The sequence below is a fragment of the Mytilus galloprovincialis genome, chromosome 8, assembly GCF_965363235.1.
Source record: "Mytilus galloprovincialis chromosome 8, xbMytGall1.hap1.1, whole genome shotgun sequence".
Lineage (NCBI taxonomy): Eukaryota > Metazoa > Mollusca > Bivalvia > Mytilida > Mytilidae > Mytilus > Mytilus galloprovincialis.
The window spans coordinates 19,801,320-19,821,442 of NC_134845.1; the positions used below are offsets into that span (position 1 = coordinate 19,801,320).

The 20,123-nt window shown below is 32.1% G+C and overlaps 1 protein-coding gene across 1 annotated transcript; it reads right to left on the reverse strand.

Moving 5' to 3' along the window:
- Positions 1 to 1,170: 1,170 nt before the first annotated feature.
- LOC143085276 (maltase 2-like) lies at positions 1,171 to 19,664 on the reverse strand. The gene is made up of 10 exons (XM_076261534.1): positions 19,299 to 19,664; positions 15,660 to 15,839; positions 14,793 to 14,947; positions 14,254 to 14,382; positions 12,893 to 12,997; positions 12,187 to 12,326; positions 9,653 to 9,839; positions 8,309 to 8,494; positions 2,740 to 2,871; positions 1,171 to 2,166 (listed from the first exon to the last, which is right to left on the reverse strand). Exons 1-10 carry the CDS (start codon positions 19,546 to 19,548, stop codon positions 1,813 to 1,815), a joined length of 1,818 nt encoding a protein of 605 aa, XP_076117649.1. The 5' UTR covers positions 19,549 to 19,664; the 3' UTR covers positions 1,171 to 1,812.
- Between the last annotated feature and the right edge of the window lie 459 nt (positions 19,665 to 20,123).

A 20,123-nucleotide genomic window follows, 5' to 3' on the forward strand; every position in this document is an offset into this window, starting at 1 on the left:
AAATGTGCAAGTAAGAACAAGATACTTTTTATATTGAATAGAAGTTACAATGCCATGTCATGTACTGTACATGTTTTTGCAGCATTCTGCAAAGCATTTAGTTAGCTGTCTTACATTTGACATTTATCAATTATAAATTTAATTTTTCTCGAATATTCTTGTGATAAAAAAAATGTTTTTCATATGTTTCAACAACATTCACCTAATAAAACCTCCTCAATTGTTTATTTGAATGGGTATAAGCTGCATTTATTTTTTCAAAAGGTGTATGATCAATTCGACTTTTTAATAACAAAATCCTTGCGAAAAAAATGTATATTAAACGATTTCTGAACATGAATAAAAGTGAATATAGGTTGTACGTAATTTGAACAGCTACACAACGACAAACTATATATTAATGATTATTTGCAAGTTATGTATTTGTTTGTTTTAGAAATTAAGCTAACGTGATTTCAAAACAATCTGAGTGTGTTAAGATTATCACGTTTTGTGACCAATATACAAATTAATTTCTGCAAAACTACAATTGCCGAATAGCTATGCCATGTTACTTTGGTGATAGACTTCTCTTTTTAAAATTAATCAAACTACATTAAACTGATCGGGTCGAACTTAAGTGATTGCTTTATATGTGGTTTTGTACCAGTGTCTGAGGAATGTTGATGAACCAGGGGTATGTCAAAGAACGTTTCATCGAAAGATACCAATATCTTGTTGATAAATATTCTGTATCAACTTCCAAATGAGTACACGGTGGTCATGGTGGTTTAGAAGTATAGATTCTAGGTACTGACGTTTTTTATCTTCTTATTGTTACGTGTTATATAATTCTTTCATTTGTCATTGTAAATTATTACATTTATTGTGTAATCTATGTTTGCCAGGCTTTAAGCACCATTTTTTTTTCTACAAAAGAAAATGCCTGTACCAAGTCAGGAATTTTACAGTTGTTATCCATGCGTTTAATTTGCTTGGGCTTTGGATTTTGCAATTTCCTTAGGGACTTTCCTTTTATTTTATTTTTAGATATTTTCCATTGTGCCTTTGAGGGGTTTTTTTTAAAGTAAAGCTAGATTGAGTAATAAGTCATATGAACATTACCTAAACAAATTCAAACGATAAATAAAAGATATAATATTTTTTCAGAGACGTGCTCAATTCTACGTGCTTAATTCTGTTTGTTTTATTTTACACAAAATAAAAAAAAACTAGTTACATATATATATTATATATAATGAATATATGGACGTATGACGTAAGGAAATATAGTCTGGTTACTTATACAATAAATCTCACATTCTATTTACATATCATTCATAACATGTTTCCTATACATACTACAATACTACAAGCAATGGTCTGCTGCATGTCTATGTATGATTCGCAAGGCAATGTACACTTTTTTACACATTATTTACTAGGATACTAAGATGCTACTGACTAACATACAAATGTTGTTAACATGACTTTAAATAGGGTTGATCTTAGAGATTTATTATTATATTTATCGCTGCCATTAAAAAGGATGATGTTCTTGATTTTGTTTTCTTGATTATTTATCTTTGCATTCATAAATTGTATTATTTTGTGACATAAGTATTCTGTCTGTCTGTTACACTGGATATTGTTTAACTCATGACAAGTATTTCAGTTCAATTTGATACGTAACACGAATTGTATCTGTCACAAAATCCTTAATTCTTATGAATTGAATACATAATTGTATATCAGTAAAGCTAAAAATAGATTTCTTCATCCTTGGTATTGTTTGGTGAAAATCAAATATATATCACTTTAAACTCGTTCTTGCTAGTGGTGTACTTTAACAACAAGCCCCTGTCCTCTCTGTAATTTAATCTGTGTTAAATCGATAACACTATCAAATGCCAAGTCAACTGTTCCCGTCATGGCGACAACTTCTCCTCTTGTCGATGAAACTGGTTCCTTGCTAAGGTCTGCAATTGATCCTATCTTACTTGCTGCATCAACATTCAGTATAACAAGATATTTAGGACGCCCTTCTGCTGTTCTGATATAAGACAGAAAGTTGTCGTCTGTGTATGAAAACTGAATATTTGGGTTTTGAAATGATGGCAGCTTTCGTATGTCTGACACTTTCTTGTAGACTTTTATATGAGTATTTCTATTGGTGTATCGTTCAACCTTCAAAATATATCTACATGAACATTGAATGTTAGCATAACATATACGTTTTACAGGTAATTTATGACTATTTTACCAACAGCTTTTTCGTACATTTATATCATATATTAAAAGTTCTGTAAACGACATTATTGTCGTGAATACTCTTATTTTGCGTTATGCCTTATCACATAGACTTTATGACGGCTCATTTTCCACATGTTCGAGCTTTGTTAATTCGGCTAATTAACAAAAGATAAATAATTTCAAAATGCAACGAACTACCAATCTATGTTCTGTTATTATCCTCATTAACTATGAAACTGTAAAAACCCATAAGATAATATAAGGTACACATTTAGAGAAGGAATTTGTTATAGCAAAATTATAAATTGCAAATGAAATTGAATTGTAAAAAATGTAGTAGCTATTTCTATGAAGCTTGCAAACTATTTGTAAGCCCCTGTAACTCTGTGAATTGCTGTTTTTGTTTTGTTTTAGACATTATCATTTTTATAAAATCATTGTTCATCAAAAGTATAATCAAAGTCTTTTATATTTATTTTGATTTTGTTATTTTCTAAACTGTATTACCTTGACATTTGTTTGACTATGTAAAGGATGAACACGAAGCCATGGAATTCCTGTAGTAAACCCAGCTTGAATAGATGTATCCCACAGCATTGGTGAGCGTTCTGGATCGCGACTAAACTTTGTGTATCCGCTCTGTAAATATAATTAGCAAATACAATAAGCAATACAAGTATCCCCTTCCAGTCTGTCTCCATCCAATGTCCATTACACACAACGTTATATTGCACAGTCTGCCAAGTGCTCCCAGAATTTTCTAAATCATTAACATTAATTAAATCAGCATCATAGTTATTGTGAATATACATACTCTAGAGCAGTCGTGAGTTGGATGTGGATTATTAAAATTTTTAAAGATCTTTTTTATCCTGTACACATGTATTCCCAATACCAAATTAAAAGACAAATTGAAATCTTAATGTGAACTAACATTTTCTTGCTGACTTGAACTTTTATTCATATGAAGAAGAATTGCATACAGGAGCTAGTTTCTACATAAGAACATGCCTGTACCAAGTCAGGAATATAACAGTTGTTGTCCATTCGTTTGATGTGTTTGAGCTTTTGATTTTTCCATTTGATTACAGATTTTCCGTTTAGAATTTTCTTCGGAGTTTGGTTGTTATTTTACTTTTTGGAGGAATAAAAAAAAAATAACATTATCCATTTACTTCATACTCCGCTATAAAGATGATGTCCTCTCACTAAGTAATATTGGTACTATGTTAAATGAATCTATCCCATCGAAATTGAAAAATAAAGGGTACAGCAAACACATTTCAATTCTTTATTACTTTGAGCAAATGATGCTCATCAGTACAAATATAATATATATGCAAATACAATATATCATAAATAAATACATAAAACATACATAACTGATAAATGAATACATCCGAGAAGAATAATAATCTATATTAAGTATTGGTTATAACATGTCTGTTCTACGTTTAAATGCATGGTAAAGAAATTTACAAAGGTTACATATGTCTTTTACATTTTCTGTGCTCAACAACTGTAAAAGCTTAAATGACGATGGACGCTTATAATAATATGGCTTAATATACTGTCTTCTAATTGCATTATAACAATCACACTGTAAAATGAAATGAAACTCGTCTTCTATTGTATTTAAAGTACAGAGAGTGCATTTTCTTTCAGATCTATTAACACCGTGATATCGTCCTGTTTCAACAAATAAGTTATGTGAAGACAATCTTATTCTCGTTAGATACACTCTAAAATTCACATGTTTAGTAAGGTAAAATTGTAAACGAACATTATTTATACAGTATTTATATAAAAAAACACTTTGGCGAGCCATCCAATAATTGATTCAAATGTTGATTAGCTTGATCAAATATTCTAGTTTTGACAAAATACTTAAGAGTGTCATTTACAACTAAATTATCTTGGTTATACCAGAAGTCATTCAGACCCAAATTAAACAATAAATACTTCAGTTGATAAATCCAACTATTTCTGTTATTACATTGATTCCGTACCTGCTCTTTGTAACAATTTTCAAGAATACAATTATTCGTTGATAAAAGTTTAAACCAGTATCTTATAATATTATACAACCTAGAATATATCAAAGGATATCTTCCAAGCTCATAATACACCATTACATTTGTTGTACATTGTTTGACACCTAAAATATTTTTGCAAAAATCTAACTGAACTTTTTCAATATAAGGAGCTTTATGAAAGCCCCATATCTCACTGCCATAGCATAAAATACTACTTATATATGTATCAAACAAATTAAGGTATGTGAAAACATTCAAATATAAGGATGACACTTTTGATTTCAAGGCAAATACAGCTTTCCTGCCTTGCTCAGCTTGTTTTTGAGTTTTTAAAAATTTTCCGTTATAATTCAACAGAATACCTAAATAACAAAATTCATCAACAATGTCAATAACACTACCATCAAAATACCACTTCTCTTCAACCTTCACATTACCACCATTTCTAAATACCATTATTTTTGTTTTAGCATTGTTCACAGTTAGACCCCATTTTTGAGTATACAATACAAGTGTGTCTAACATATCTTGTAAACCTTTTACGGAATCAGAAAATAGTATCATATCATCGGCGTACATAAGCAAAAATAGAGACAATTCCTGTACTTCATACGGTACATTACCGTTATTTAAAAATTCCATTTCAAAATCGTTTACGTACAATGAAAAAAGGATTGGAGAGAGTACTTCCCCTTGCATTAAGCCAACTGTACTCGTGAACTGCTCTGAATAAAAACCATCCATTCGTACACATGATTTCACATTTGAATACATTGATTTTAGTATTGATAAAAGTTTCCCTGTTATACCAACTTTTGACAATTTCAACCATAAATTCAGTCTACATATTGTATCAAACGCCTGTTTGTAGTCTACAAAACAGCAATACAAACGATTCTTACTGGAGAGTGTTTTTTGAATGACAGTTAATAAACTAAACATCGCATCAACTGTACTGCTGCCCGGCCGAAATCCAAACTGTGCATCAGTTATAATGTCATAGGTATCGGACCAAAGTAATAATCTCATATTAATAATGGACGTGAACAATTTGGCCAAATTACTAACCAAACTTATGCCGCGATAGTTTACAGGATCAGACGGATCGCCCTTTTTAAAAACTGGAACAAGTATCGCAACTGTCCATGTTGTCGGAAAGTAACCAGAAGACAATACCCTGTTGAACATTTCCTCTAAGAACGGAATCAGCACATCCTTATATTCAATTAACATTTCGTTCAGAATCCCGTCAATTCCATGACTTTTCCCACGTTTCAATTTGAAAATACATTTCAAAATTTCGTCCTGCGTGATAACACGGTCAAGTTCTTCGTATGTAGTGTCTTGTATACTCTGTGTGTCATTGACTATTGGAGTGTTACTTGATAACTCTTTAAAATGTTCAAAAAATGACGAAAGGGGGACTTCTGTATTATTAGCGCGCTTCTTTTGGAACATTCTATAAAACTTTTTAGGGTCGCTTTTACGTAGATGCTCCAGCATGTCACCTTCTTGACGTTTATACTGCCGTTTTAACTTATTTTCGAACACTTTGTATTGTCTCTTCGTAGAGATTAGACTCTGATGATTTTCTGCTATTTTGTTCTTATTAAACATATTTAACGCACTTAAATAAACATGGCGAAGCCTTCTACACTCACAATTGAACCATGGCTTATCAGTAGTTTTACATACAAATTTTCGGCTAGTACGTTGAGCTCGAGAGTCAATTGATTTATTACTGGAAATTCTAAAAAATGGAGCAACAATATCCGTTAACTGAGTAGTAAAAGTTTCAATATAATTGTCAATACCATCTTGTGATTTTTTAGCATCACAAAAAACTATTTGGCTGAGTAACCCACTATTCAAAATTAAGGATTCGTAACACTGTTCTTTTAAGTCATCGTTCCACCGAAAACTGTCAAATGTACTTGAAGATACATTACGGTTTTGTTGTTCATGTGTATACGACAGCGTTTTGCATTGTAGACGTATGTGAAGAGGCGCATGATCACTGAACGAAGTAAAGTTACTAACTATAAACTGTTCAACAATGTGAAAATAGTCAAACGGTACTATCAGGTAATCAACGACACTCATACCACGCGAACCACAAAAAGTAAAATCGTTTAAATCTGTCACATATCTTGACTAACATCTATACCTTACAATGAGAGTCAGTTGAGAACAAAAGTTCATTCCATGAGAGATTTGTTTAGCTTCCGAATTGTAAATTTTCCATTTCTATACAACAATTTAGCAGTGCTTGCAAAAAGAGTATATGTCTCGCAATATAATATTCCGGATTGCCTACTATGGTTCCTTTAAAGAAGATCGATGTTTACACAAGGAAGCTATTGAACAAAGAGCACAAAACGGGTGCCACAAGAAGAGTTTGATCTGCTTACCCGTCCAGAGTTTTTGAGATCACCTCATGGTTTTTGTTGGGATGCATGTTGTTCGATCTTTGGTTTGTAATGTTTTGTGTTTTGTACTCTATGGTTTTTCGTCGTTTCCCGTTTTTTAACATGGTGTTGTCAGTTTGTTTGCAACTTATACTTTGGTATCGTTCGTCCTCTCTAATGATATATAATCAATAAACGTATATTTATTGTTGGAAGATCTGAGTTTTAACATAAACATTTAAAGTATCGGAGGACACGAGAAAAGGTCCGCGAGCCTGACCTTATCTCTAGATCGTACAAAAAGTTTTAATATGTACCGACAATGTACGTTCTCCTTATTATTGCTTAACTTTTTATTTCAAAAGTAATATACCTATTGTAGTGCACGAGACACTTGTTTTTAAAACACATTCATAACGACCAAATGTTTGGGTAAAAAAACAAAGGAAGATGAAAAGACAATTAATTAAAATAAACCAAAACATTTCATTAAAACAATGACTTAACAACAAGAAAGAAAAAAAAAACAGGAGTTATAATGAGGTGGTCCGGGGATGTAAGCAGAACCATTTGTGACAAGCGGGGTTTACGGTAGTAAAAATCCTGTCATATTACAATCAAGGAAAAGAGGATGAGGTTGTGATAACAACAATTTGAACATATCCAAGGTAATCTGTGGTAAAGATACTCTAAACGTCAACCAACGTTCAATTGTGTCCGTAAGACTTTCGAAGGGATGATTCAACTTAACCATTTGGAACCCTTGTTTCCATATAAGCAACAATTCTCTATCAAGTAATACATGGTAGGATACCCAAACTCTGTAATGTGGCACAAGAGGGGAAATTTATTCTGCATATGCAGCCGCTGCTGTTGTTACATACAAATGGACTACCGGTATTCACAATTCGAAAGCTGATCTCATTTGGTTCGTCTAAAAAAAATCATGATGTAAACCGACCCTTATTGTCAATTTCAAGATGTAAATTAAGATGTAAGGCAAATAAACGTTATCTTGGGGTATCCTTTATTTCAAGTTTGATTGAGAAGATAATTAAAACATAGTCACCGAACTTTAGAATTGTAAAGTGAGCGGACGTCATTTATACAAAGGAACGTGCAGTCAAAGGATAATGCATAATTCTTTTCACTCTTCATTTGAAGCTCCTATGTGAAGCCCGTCTAGAAGAAGAGTTTCATAGTTGGTTCACATAGGCAATGGAATTACTTTAGAAACTACATCCTCTAAAGGTTACACATATGTTGTCAACCAATAACTTATTATAAGAACCTTGAGGATGTTAGTTTCAGAGAATTTCATGATTTTATACAAAGTGTGATTAACAAGATAGTAGTACACACGCTGGTCTCTAGTTTCAAACTAAATATTATTTACAATCAAAATGTATTATTGACGTTTTAATATTAGCAAAGCAATGCATTGCTGTCGGTATAACTCCTTTGTAACTGACTTCCGCGATTGCTCGGTTAGGACTTTAACATAAATGAATGTATGACTTTGAGACAGATGTCGTATGATTTGGTAATCATCGACGTATAACATAGACATCCTTTGAACAAAATAGAATCATCATAAAATTGAAGATCGACCAAACACTATCAAGAACTTACTGGTCCGTAGTTTCTTCCATAAGGGTCTTGAGTTTCATTAAATGTATAATGCACGTCTCCCATTCCTAGTTCATCACCATAGTAACATGTAGGTGTCCCTGGTAACGTCAAAAGTAACATATTCATAACATCAATCATGTCTGTGCCCATGCGATCGGCTACTCTTGGTCTATCATGATTACCCATCTAAATTGAGTTTAAATAAGGTATACATGAGAGAAAGGTATTGTATTTAAAATTGGCTCAGGTAAAACGTGTTTTCCCTCTCTTTTAAAGGGGCACTAGCTACGAGATATATAAAAAAAATCTAAAGTTTGATTTTTTTTGTTCAATCAATAATGAAAGTGAAATAGTGAAATAACCATTCGCTTTTTGCAGCCAAAAAGGTTCAATTTTGTCAAATTACACTAAGAAACATTGATAATTAGTTATTCACTTGCAAGTGAATGAGTCGACCTCTTTAAATCCGTATTCATGTGAACTTCAATTTAACCCCTAGCTAGAGATTGACAACGCATGCATTGTACGTGTACTGGTTATTTAAAGAAAAAGAATGTAAAACAATGAAAGTGAAACTACGGTAAATCATTTGATTACTAATTCGATGTACATAAAATCATTCTTATACGGTTAAAAGCAATGAGAAACATCTATTTTTAATCTATAAAATCAAATCAAACAGACCTATAAAAATCCAATTGCACGTGTTGGTTTAATCTATTCATATCTTTATTTATGCTTACATCGCTTATATGGTCATCTGAGGTCAAATCGATAATTAATTAGATGGCGTCTGGACTAAAACAAACACGAAACGAACCTACATGTATATATTATCTACCCCATGCTCTGTAAACTGTTTATTTTAGACTTTTGATAGTTTGGATAAATGTTTTACTTTGTTATAAATCAAATATGAGAATTTGATAAGAATCGGTGACCATGAATTTGACAGCTAATGCCCCTTTAATCTGAGTTAATCTATCGAAATTAAAGCAACCCAAGTCAAGAATATGGCATTTGTTTTCCTTTCGTGTGGTGTGTTTGAGCTTTTGATTTTGCCATTTGGTAAAGGACTTTCCGTTTTGAGTCCTTGGAGGTCGTTATTTTTGTTATTTTACTCTTTATAGTCATTATTTCGATGGAACAATATCATCAATAGAGACTGGGCGAATGAAGAATTTTAAATTTTAAATTCATTATCAATATGTTTAACTTGAGTAATTTTCGAAACAATCAATCGGTTTATTTGAGCTTCTGTATTTTTTCTCTCGCATATTTCAATCAAAAGTTTCCTGTTTCGCACTTTCCGTACAACGGTTATGAAACTAAAATTTAACTCACCACAAAATTTGGCCATGCATCTGACGGCAGGCTTTCTAATGCACCTTCAATTATTGTCTTAAAACAGAGACCATCACAAGACTTGTTCACTTTCATTATCAGATCAAAATTAAATGGAAGCGATCCGGCCTCGTAGTATTTGTTTACCATGTCTGATGATAAGCCATATGATTCGGTAGTCATAAACCTATATTGAAATGAATAATAAATCATTAATTAAGTATTATATAACTTTAAAGTATTATTCTTTTTTATTATAAGATACAATGCTACTTTCTAAACGTTTATCATTGTTCCTTAAATTGGTTTGATTTTTTATTTTTGGTGTTTTAACGCCACTTTTAAACACCGCATTTAGGCTATTTCGTGGCGGTCAGTTTTTATTGGTGGAGGAAGCCGGAGAGCACAGAGAAAACCACCGACCTTCGATAGGAAAACTGACAATCCTAGTTAATTAAGATTGGAGTCTAGTGCACCCGCACGAGCGGGTTTCGAACTCACAACCTCAGTGTTGACTGGCTAGTGATTACAATAGTAACTACTTATACCACTTGGCCACCGAGGCCCCTTTCCTTAAATTGATATATTGCAAATAACGATTTTTGAACTAAAATTGAACAACTAATATGGCTTTCCATACTAAGTCCAAAACTAACATACCTGTACTTCAATTTTATTTTAAGTTTATCATCTTTGTTAGAACATTCAGTATAAGGTACAATTTCCGCACATATCTTCAGATAAAGAAAATAAGGATATCTGGTATAATCGCCAATAAAACATCTATATCAAATGCTAGGATGTTTAAAACTACAAGTTACTCTTCAAAAATGACAAAACACAATACAGTTATAAAGTTACCTCTTATAGTAAGACCATTGGATAACAAAACGAAAAATATTTCAATTGAGAACACAAAACAGCTTGGTTTAAGCTAATAGCATGAAATGAATGTCTAATATAAAAAAAAAAACAACAACTAACGAAATCATGGGTTTCAATCTTCTGTATTTCAACAGGCACATAAGGAATTTATCAGGGTTGAACTTGTGTGCGCATTTCAACCACTAAATACTAAAAAGTGATGCAAAATGATATTGAAAAACCTTTAAACTTGGATCGATATCCTAAAATCCAACATGCTGGGTTTTAGGATATCGATCCAAGTTCATATAATTCAAAACAATACATTTTTATGCATCTAACGTGTTCATTGATAGAGGACGATATGTCGCATACCTATGCGTGACATTGGTAATAGAATGTTACATAACTGTCAAAGAATTATTAGCATTGTGAATATAGAAAAAAAAGCATTGATAGGGGACGTTATGTTGCATACGTATGCTTGACATTGGTGTTATAATGTTACATAACTGATATAGTTTTTTTCAACATTGTGAATGAAGAAAAACTAGAGGCTCTTAAGAACCTGTGTCGCTCACCTTGGTCTATGTGCATATTAAACAAAGGACACAGATGGATTGTTGACAAAATTGTGTTTTGGTGATGGTGATGTGTTTGTAGCTCTTACTTCACAGAACATTCTTGCTACTTACAATCTAATCTCTATCTATAATGAACTTGACCCATTAGTTACAGAGGAAAATGTTTTATCAAGATTAAAAAAAGTTACAAAATTTATGAAAATTGTTAAAAATTTACTATAAAGGGCAATCACTCCTAAAGGGGTCAACTGACCATTTCGGTCATGTTGACTTATTTGAAGATCTTACTTTGCTGAATATTATTGCTGTTTACAGTTAATCTCTATCTATAATAATATTCAAGATAATAACCAAAAAACGGCAAAATGTCCTTAAAATTTACCAATTCAGGGGCAGCAATCCAACAACCGGTTGTCCGATTCATCTGAAAATTTCAGGGCAGATAGATCTTAACTTGATAAACAATTTAACCCAGTCAGATTTGCTCTAAATGCTTCAGTTTCAGAGTTATAAGCCAAAATCTACATTTTACCCCTATGTTCTATTTTAGCCATGGCTATCTTGGGTGGTTGGTCGGATCACCGGACACATCTTTTTAACTAGATACCCCAATGATGATTATGTCAAAGTTTGGTTAAATTTGGCCCAGTAGTTTCAGAGGAGAAGATTTTTGTAAAAGTTAACGACGACGGACGACGGACGAGACGCCAATGGATGAGAAAAGCTCACGGCTTGGCCTATTGGGCCAGGTGAGCTAAAAACAAGTATTACACAGTTATATACAATATGTATATCTATGTTCAACCATATTTATACAATAAGGAGATGTGTTAGTATTGCCAATGAGAACTATCTAAAGGATTACCAATAGCATGCGCGGTCACAGTATGGGCTAAGCATATCCTAGCTTAGCAGTTAAGGGACTTAGGTATTATGCTCACGCTATTGTGTCATAGTTAATAACCTCCTATCGTGATAAGCGAACCAGATTTGATATATATAAACACTTAATATATAGTATTGGTAAACTTTTTTTTAAATCAGATTTCTTAATTTGGCCATATTTTTTAAACATATTGCACTCACCTTGAAACGCCATCTTTTTCTTTGTACTTCTCAAACATTTTCCTCCAATCACTTATCACGCCATAGATTTCTGGTAAGTTAGTGGTATAACTGTGATTTTGTTCATCTGTGAATACTGATTTCTCTCCTTGTTTTAATTTCTATTAAAAAGGATTTTTTTATGTCTTTAACAACATTTGAACATCATTTTCATAAGCCAAAGCCACATGCACACATGCATATGAAATCAAGAATTGGGAGAAATATATTTTATTTATATCTTTATATATATAGTTTTAAAATATTTTTATTTAATATGTCATTGTTAATAAGCTGTCACCGTTAACAAATACTGTTCTCTTAATTTCAAATATTGTTAAAAAAAAAGTCCAATTATTTCATAAATGTCAATGAACCAGCAGTACTACAAAAAATAAAATAAAAACAAGTATAAATCTTATTTGCAAACATTTAAAAATTGTATTTTAATCCACTTTTGTAAATATGGATGCTTCGGTTTCTTCAAATTTTCATTTGTTGAGAGTTTCAGTGGCCACTTATTTCGTAAACGATAATGAGCCAGCGATACAACGAAATAATGAAACAAAAACAAAATACACGTCTTTTGCAAACATTGGGAAATCATATCTTGCTCCAATTCTAAAGAAAGTATATGTTTTATGTGTGACCAATGACCATGATCTTAAAACTTTATAGAAATACTTACAGGCAAATCTTCATTCAGAGATATATTTTTAACTTCAAATGCCATCTTGAAAGCATCCACCCTAAATCCTGCTACTCCTTTATCTAACCAAAATTTCAACGCATTCTACAGAACAAAATGATCTCATTAGGTATATTTATTTTTTATATACCAATATGACTGTTTCATGAAACCGAATACAACTTAAAGATCGACAATACATATTTTTCAGCAAATGCCACCAAATTATAGTATAACTATTTGAACATATAAAATATTATCTGTCTGAAAAGGTGAATTTGTGACAATAAATGACAAATCTTGCTTTTGTAACTGCAAATTGCTGCTTAGATTTTAACTGTTGTTGATAAGGACCAAAAGATGAATTATAACAAAAAATAAAAAAAATAATATGACAAAGCATAACACAGACAACTTTGAACTATTAAACGTGAGCCCAACTGTACTTACCTCTGGTATTCTTTTCGTTACTCCCTAATATCATGTAATCATTCCATTTTGAAAAATGTTTGCATTTGGAAGTGTTTTCCATTTTTTTCCTAATTTCCTAATTTTGTTTTTGTCCCAGAAATGCTATAATCAGCTTCCACGAGTAGCAACATGAGTTATTTCAGAAGTCTTAAAAATTTGTCATAACTTCAATGACTTGCAACTTCACCCACGACTTGCTAAATAAACGTTTGATAATTTTGATAAAGAAAACAAAACGACTGTATTGTAGGATGGCATATGGTTGCAGTTCAATGAAAAGTTGTTTTATCAGAATACTGTCCAACTTGCTTATTTAGCAAACAAATATTGCGAAGTCACGAAATAGCTCGAATGTGAACATAATCAGAGCGAGTAGTTGGTCTCTTGTTAATAGTTGTCTCAGTGTCATTAATACCACATCGCCTTATGTTTACAAAATAAAATTAAGTAATCTTAAAAAATCAACATGGGAGCATTTGTATTGTTTAATATCTACACCGTACAGTGATTTATAGTTGGTAACATATAGAAGGGATTTGGTCTCTAGTGAAGAGTTGTCTCATTGGCAACCATGTCATATCCTAAGTCAGGAATCTGATGTACAGTAGTTGTCGTTTGTTTATGTAATATATACGTGTTTCTCGTTTCTCGTTTTGTTTATATAGATTAGACCGTTGGTTTTCCCGTTTGAATGGTTTTACACTAGTAATTTTGGGGCCCTTTATAGCTTGTTGTTCGGTGTGAGCCAAGGCTCCGTGTTGAAGGCCGTACTTTAACCTATAATGGTTTACTTTTTAAATTGTTATTTGTACGGAGAGTTGTCTCATTGGCACTCACACCACATCTTCCTATATCCATATATAATATTCATACGTTTTCATATAACCTACTTCTAGTTCTTTCCTAACTTTTGGGTTCCTGAGATTAAGATCTGGCTGTGAGTCCAGGAAGGCATGGTAGTAGTACTGGTATCGGAAGTCACGATCAAATTTCCATGCTGAACCTCCAAATACACTTATCTGAAATAAATCACAAGAATGATATAATTGCTTACTAATAGAGGTGAAAGTGTATTTTGTCCCTAAACTACCATAATTAACACAAAATGAATTATTTTTACATTACGAATACTCCATTGGAAAATAATTACAATGTTACACTGCAGACACCTTATGGCAAAATTTTCAATTCAAATAAGTTCTAGAAACATCAAAAAACGTCAAATGATGAATTTATAAACGTGTTCCAATTTCTTTGTATTATATCGTTGAATTAAAACTTAACCTATTGTAAATTTTCAATGTAATACAGATTTTGTAGTATTAATTAAACCAATCGATGATTTATAATAAGATGTAGACAGTTCACATCATATATGATAGAACATTTGATTTCATAGCTAGCAGGCCTATGCTAATGTAAGAATTACCCAGTTGTTCGGGGGTTCATATGTTTTTCCCTTTCGTTTACCATCAGCCCATACGTAGTAGTCCTTGTATTCTGGGTTCATCTTTCTAGATTCTATAAACCATTTGCTTTCATTACTGGTATGGTTTGGAACAAAATCCAAAATAACTTTTATATCTGAAATTGTAAAACTACAATATGCAAGTTACACACAGACATCTCTTTTTAGGATAAACTCAGACGTAAATCGATTTGACAATTTCATTTTCAGTCTTGACTAATCAATCGATCTCCCGAGTTGTGCTCATACTAAAATGTACGTCAAAAATAGGTGCACTGAAACTCAAAGAAATGGAAATGATAAACGAATCGATTTACTACCAACATGATTATGCAGCAACCATTTGATTTTCGAGGGAGGGGGAGGGCTAAGGATTTTTTTGGAAAAGAGAAAAAAAAAGTTTGTTTCCAGTTTTGGGAGAAAAAAATAATTTGTTTCTGACCCTGGGAAAAAATTTGTTTGTTTCACCCTCAGCTGCCACTATGTGTAATGCTAAAATTGAAAGAAAAAAGGAGTTTTCGACTTGTCGCCAGAAAAAAATCCATAGCTCCCCCTAGTTTGAGCTTGCTTTATTTATATGTGCTAGCATTCTTTGATGCATATGTACAATATTGCAAGCTGCAGAGCTTTGGATAACATTTGTATATGTTTTGTTAGTTCATTTATCGAGATTATTAGAAGGTGATTTGAGATCTGATAAAACTAGATTATATATCAACAAATAAACCTTTTAAACGCAGACATGTGAAAATTCATGGTAAAAGGTAGTAGCAGAGGTTAATAAAATGATTCAAAGCTAGATTTGTTTTATATCTATTTGATTTTTACCTCTTTTCTTAGTTTCGTTCATGAGTTCATCAAAGTCCACCATTGATCCGAACATTGGGTCAATTTCTGTATAATTTGCAACATCATACCCGAAATCCCGCATTGGAGACTTATAGAAAGGGCTGATCCATATTGCTCCCACGCCAAGATAAACTAAGTAGTCTAACTTACTGGTAATACCTGGAAAATTGTAATTGTAGTTTGTACTGAACAACAAATGAGAATAAAAAAAATAAGTTAAAAATTGTACTGTAACATAATGATTAACAAGACATGACTGTCTCATTCTTGACGGAGTGCAGTAACTTTTTTTTGCAGGAAAGTGGGTCGATAAAATTAATGATTTTGTACAGTGCCAATCCTCTTTTTAACAATGTTATTTCATCAGTATTACATTGTACACTGTGTCTATTGCAAAACATTAAACATATATAAGATCGCAAAGTTTGAATGTGCGGTCGTTGTGTTGTCTGTGCTGCTTCCAGTTACGATTTTTACTGCACCTTTAGTACATGAACCGTCTAATGTTTTCTGATACAACTTTAAAAAGTATACTTCAGTCTTGTTCTCAAAATTTAGACTCAAGCCACAAAAAGAATGCGTTACATTGAAATATGTATAGTTATAATGAATGATCAAAGCTTTACGAGCATCTTTTGCGCTTATATGTCATGAAGACAAAATCAGACATGAAGTTATGGTTTACTGATAATCTTAAATAGTGTAATAGGCTGATTATGGGCATCATCAAATACATATTTGGTGGTGATGTATTAGTTTGATACAGGTCGTCATGAGTACATGGTTTTGTCGTATAGTGGGTATACATGATAATATTCTGCACATACTGTGTACTATGTTGTTGACTGTTCAATGCTTTTCACTAACTTAAGGTGTCAACGACCATACAAAGTTCCAGTTTCAATGTACATGTAATTCAAATTTGAAAAAAAAAATGAAAATACGAAAATCAGTTATACAGCACTAAATAAAATAACAATGAAATGTACAAAAAAATATAAAAAAGACTTACAAAACATAAGATAATAGAGAGTGCAATTCTTATCAAGAGTTTTCATACTAAAATCAAAATATATCGCTTCCTGCGACATTAAGATTATCTTTGGAGACCAACTTACTCTCAAACTGATGTCAAGTCAAGTGAAAACCCATCAACTACTCATATTCGTGTTATGTAGAGAATTCGAATAAGAAAATGTGTAACTTTTCGCTGGAAACAGACATAATCACGAAAGCTTTTAAAAAAGTGTTTATGAGATTAATAAGGTCGTATATTTGACAAGTTCATTTGAAATAGGTCAGTCAGCAATTAACTCGTTTGTTCAGTATAAAGGTTAAGATCTGTTTTGTATGTTGTTTCTGGCTAAAAAAAGTATTGATCAGTATTGTAAGATTTAAATGATGTATAAGCTAGTATATGAAGATTTGACCCATATTAACTTTACTGTTACTCTTATATATAAATCCGTCCAGAAAAAGCGCTTTGGACGCATAAAATTTAAAAAAGTGTTTATTTTTTATTTACTAGCATTGGTCAGTTCCAATGCTGGTGTACTTTTACTTTGATGGTATCAACAGCCAAGTAGTCGGTGTCTTGTACTGGTGTGATTTGTAACAAACTTACTTGTTTGTTGTTAAATTAAGAACACATTAAGAACTAACTTATAGTTTGGATCTCACTTAGTTTACATAAGACGAATTCATCTATTTTGCAGTCCCTGTAGTCAAACAGCACCTTGTTTGTTTTGATCAGAAAAAAATGTCTTACGCGCACAGTTTATAAAGTGTTGGTTTCATTTAGATCTGTTTTGTTTGTATCAGTTATATTGGCAAAGGTGGTACTTGTATGCTTTGGATGCTGTGTTAAATTATGATTTGTCTTGCCTTTTTATCGAGCAAGGATGGCTTGGACAGTTTTGCCTGTTCTAATTGGTTATTAGTTATTTTGGGTTATGTAACAATATGATGACATACATTCGGTCGTGAATAAAACGATCTCCCTAATGTCATGACAACCCTACCAAACTTCGAATTGGTTTGGTTGATACAAAACATATCTTCGCGGTGTTTTCTAAGGTAGGCACTTAAAGTTAACCATCGAAAGACGTTAACCACCGAGGTTTTCTAACCCACTATTTTTTTTAATTAGTCGAACCAGTTGTTATCGATGTTAAAAATCTCGCATTTTGGGCATACAAACCAAGATATAAAATTCTAGGGTGGAATCGCATGAATTACAATCTGAGTGGTACAGGATATATCATAAATGGACAAATGTTGTCCAACATACTGAGAGAAATAATATATTCACCATCGTCTGTTAGATAACAGGTCTAAGTAAATAAGTCACTAAGAAATTAGCATCGTTATCAGAGAGATGTACTTTATAAAATATATAGAAACGACATTTTTGCCCGATCAGATAATCTTATTTATCTCGACTTGTACCATTAGTAACAGTGTGATGTCCAACTGTCAGTGTATGTATGGTCTGAAGTTTTGTTTAATATTAAGTTCGCAATTTCTTGTGGTATTTGACTTAGATTGAAAATTTCATATTAATATATATTTGATAATATGCATATACCAATATATCACTCAAACATTTAGTCTATCAGATCATGGAAGTAATATTTAAATATTACTTCCATGATCAGATGGAACCGTTACGGCATCAACAAACTTAATGAATTTTACATGTATTTGCATTATGAAACAAGACACCAGTTTTCAATTCATGAAAATTAAAGTATTCAATTGAACAAACAAAAAAATCCTTTTTCAGTGATAGCTAAAAATGCAAAATTATGTTTTTTGCGTTTAATTCTAAATTTAGACATCATGATGAAAACTCAATAGAATTAATGTAGATGCGGTACAGTTTTTTGTCTTTAGAAATACAGCCACCGACATTACAGCGTATGACAGCACGACTTAAAATCGATATGTTTGAATCTTTTAAACTGCTTTCAGGAGCTTCGAGCATTATTTGAGGCAGCATTGTTTTGTTTACAAGTACGTTTTTCTTTTTGTGATTTTATTATTGGATAGATCTGACTATATTTTAAGATAATTAAAAGATATCATGATTTGAGAGTGCGCCTGCAATTACGAACAAAGTGTTCTTAAACAACTAAACAATGAGTGCCAACATAGAACCATATCATAAATAGATAGTTTTTACAGTTCTCGAGGTTTTTTTTTTTTTATAAATATACGATATGTGTTTGATATACAGAAGACGGAGATCTAAAAAGATAAGATGTAAAGCCAAAAACAACAGTTAGGTCTCCTAAACATACTATGTTATTTAGATTACTTTCAAATATTTTTAATTTAAATTTAGTTTTAAAAACAAATTGTTTCAAGTCCTGATGATGTTAAAATTGAGAATAGAAATGTTGAATATGTCAAAGAGACAACAACTAGCTAAAATGCAGATAACAGCCTAATGCCAACAATCATTAGGGGTCCTCAATGCAGCGAGAAAATCCCTCAACCGGAGGTGGGCCTCAGCTGGACCTTAAATAAAAATGTGTACTTTTTCAACGAAAATGAACGTCATTTTACATGGTTGCCAAATTTAAAAATTAAGAACGGAATCAAAAACATAGTTACCTTTTATATCGCCGATTCCATCAGAACCCGAATCTTTGAAAGATCTAGGATATATTTGATAAACAATGGTCTTTTTCCACCATTCCAGATCTGATGGATCATACTGACGCTTTTCCCGTAGATCCTTGTCCGTAAAAATTATAACACAAGAAAGAGCTATAACTGCTGCAATTATTACTACAAGTGTAAAACTGCATGTGTTGCCAGTACAAAATTGTTGGAATTTTGAATTTTTATTCGCCGCACCCATGTCTTTTTGCAATATAGATATTTCATTCAAAATTAATACTAGTGTTAGATAACCTAAAATATTCTATTTACGACACTTAAAAGAGATAACATTATTTCTTTAAGTGGTAACCGGGGAAAATATAATTTACATACAGATATAAATATCTATTTGTATTCGATAGGGTTCTGAACAACGTTGGAATTTCTTCTAGTTCTTTGCAATTTAATATCGAATTGATAAGATGTATATCCTACATAAAGAAGTTACATCCAATAATTTCAATTTTGATATTACAATCATTAGTATGACCCTGTTTTTAAAATCTAGACTAGAGTGATGAAAAGGCAGAAATTCTCGTTCGATCTGATATCATGGTCAAAACAATAGTTTTATGAAGTCATAGGTCGTTTTGTTATTCGTTGAGACTGGTTGCCGGTCGCAATATTCAGTATTACTATTAGTTACATAGTATGCTAGTGACCTATAATACGGTATATATGGGGTCAGTAAATTCCATATGGGATGAGAGCGAAGCTCGAACCCCCATATGGAATTTACTGACCCCATATATATACCGTATTCACTAGTTCTCC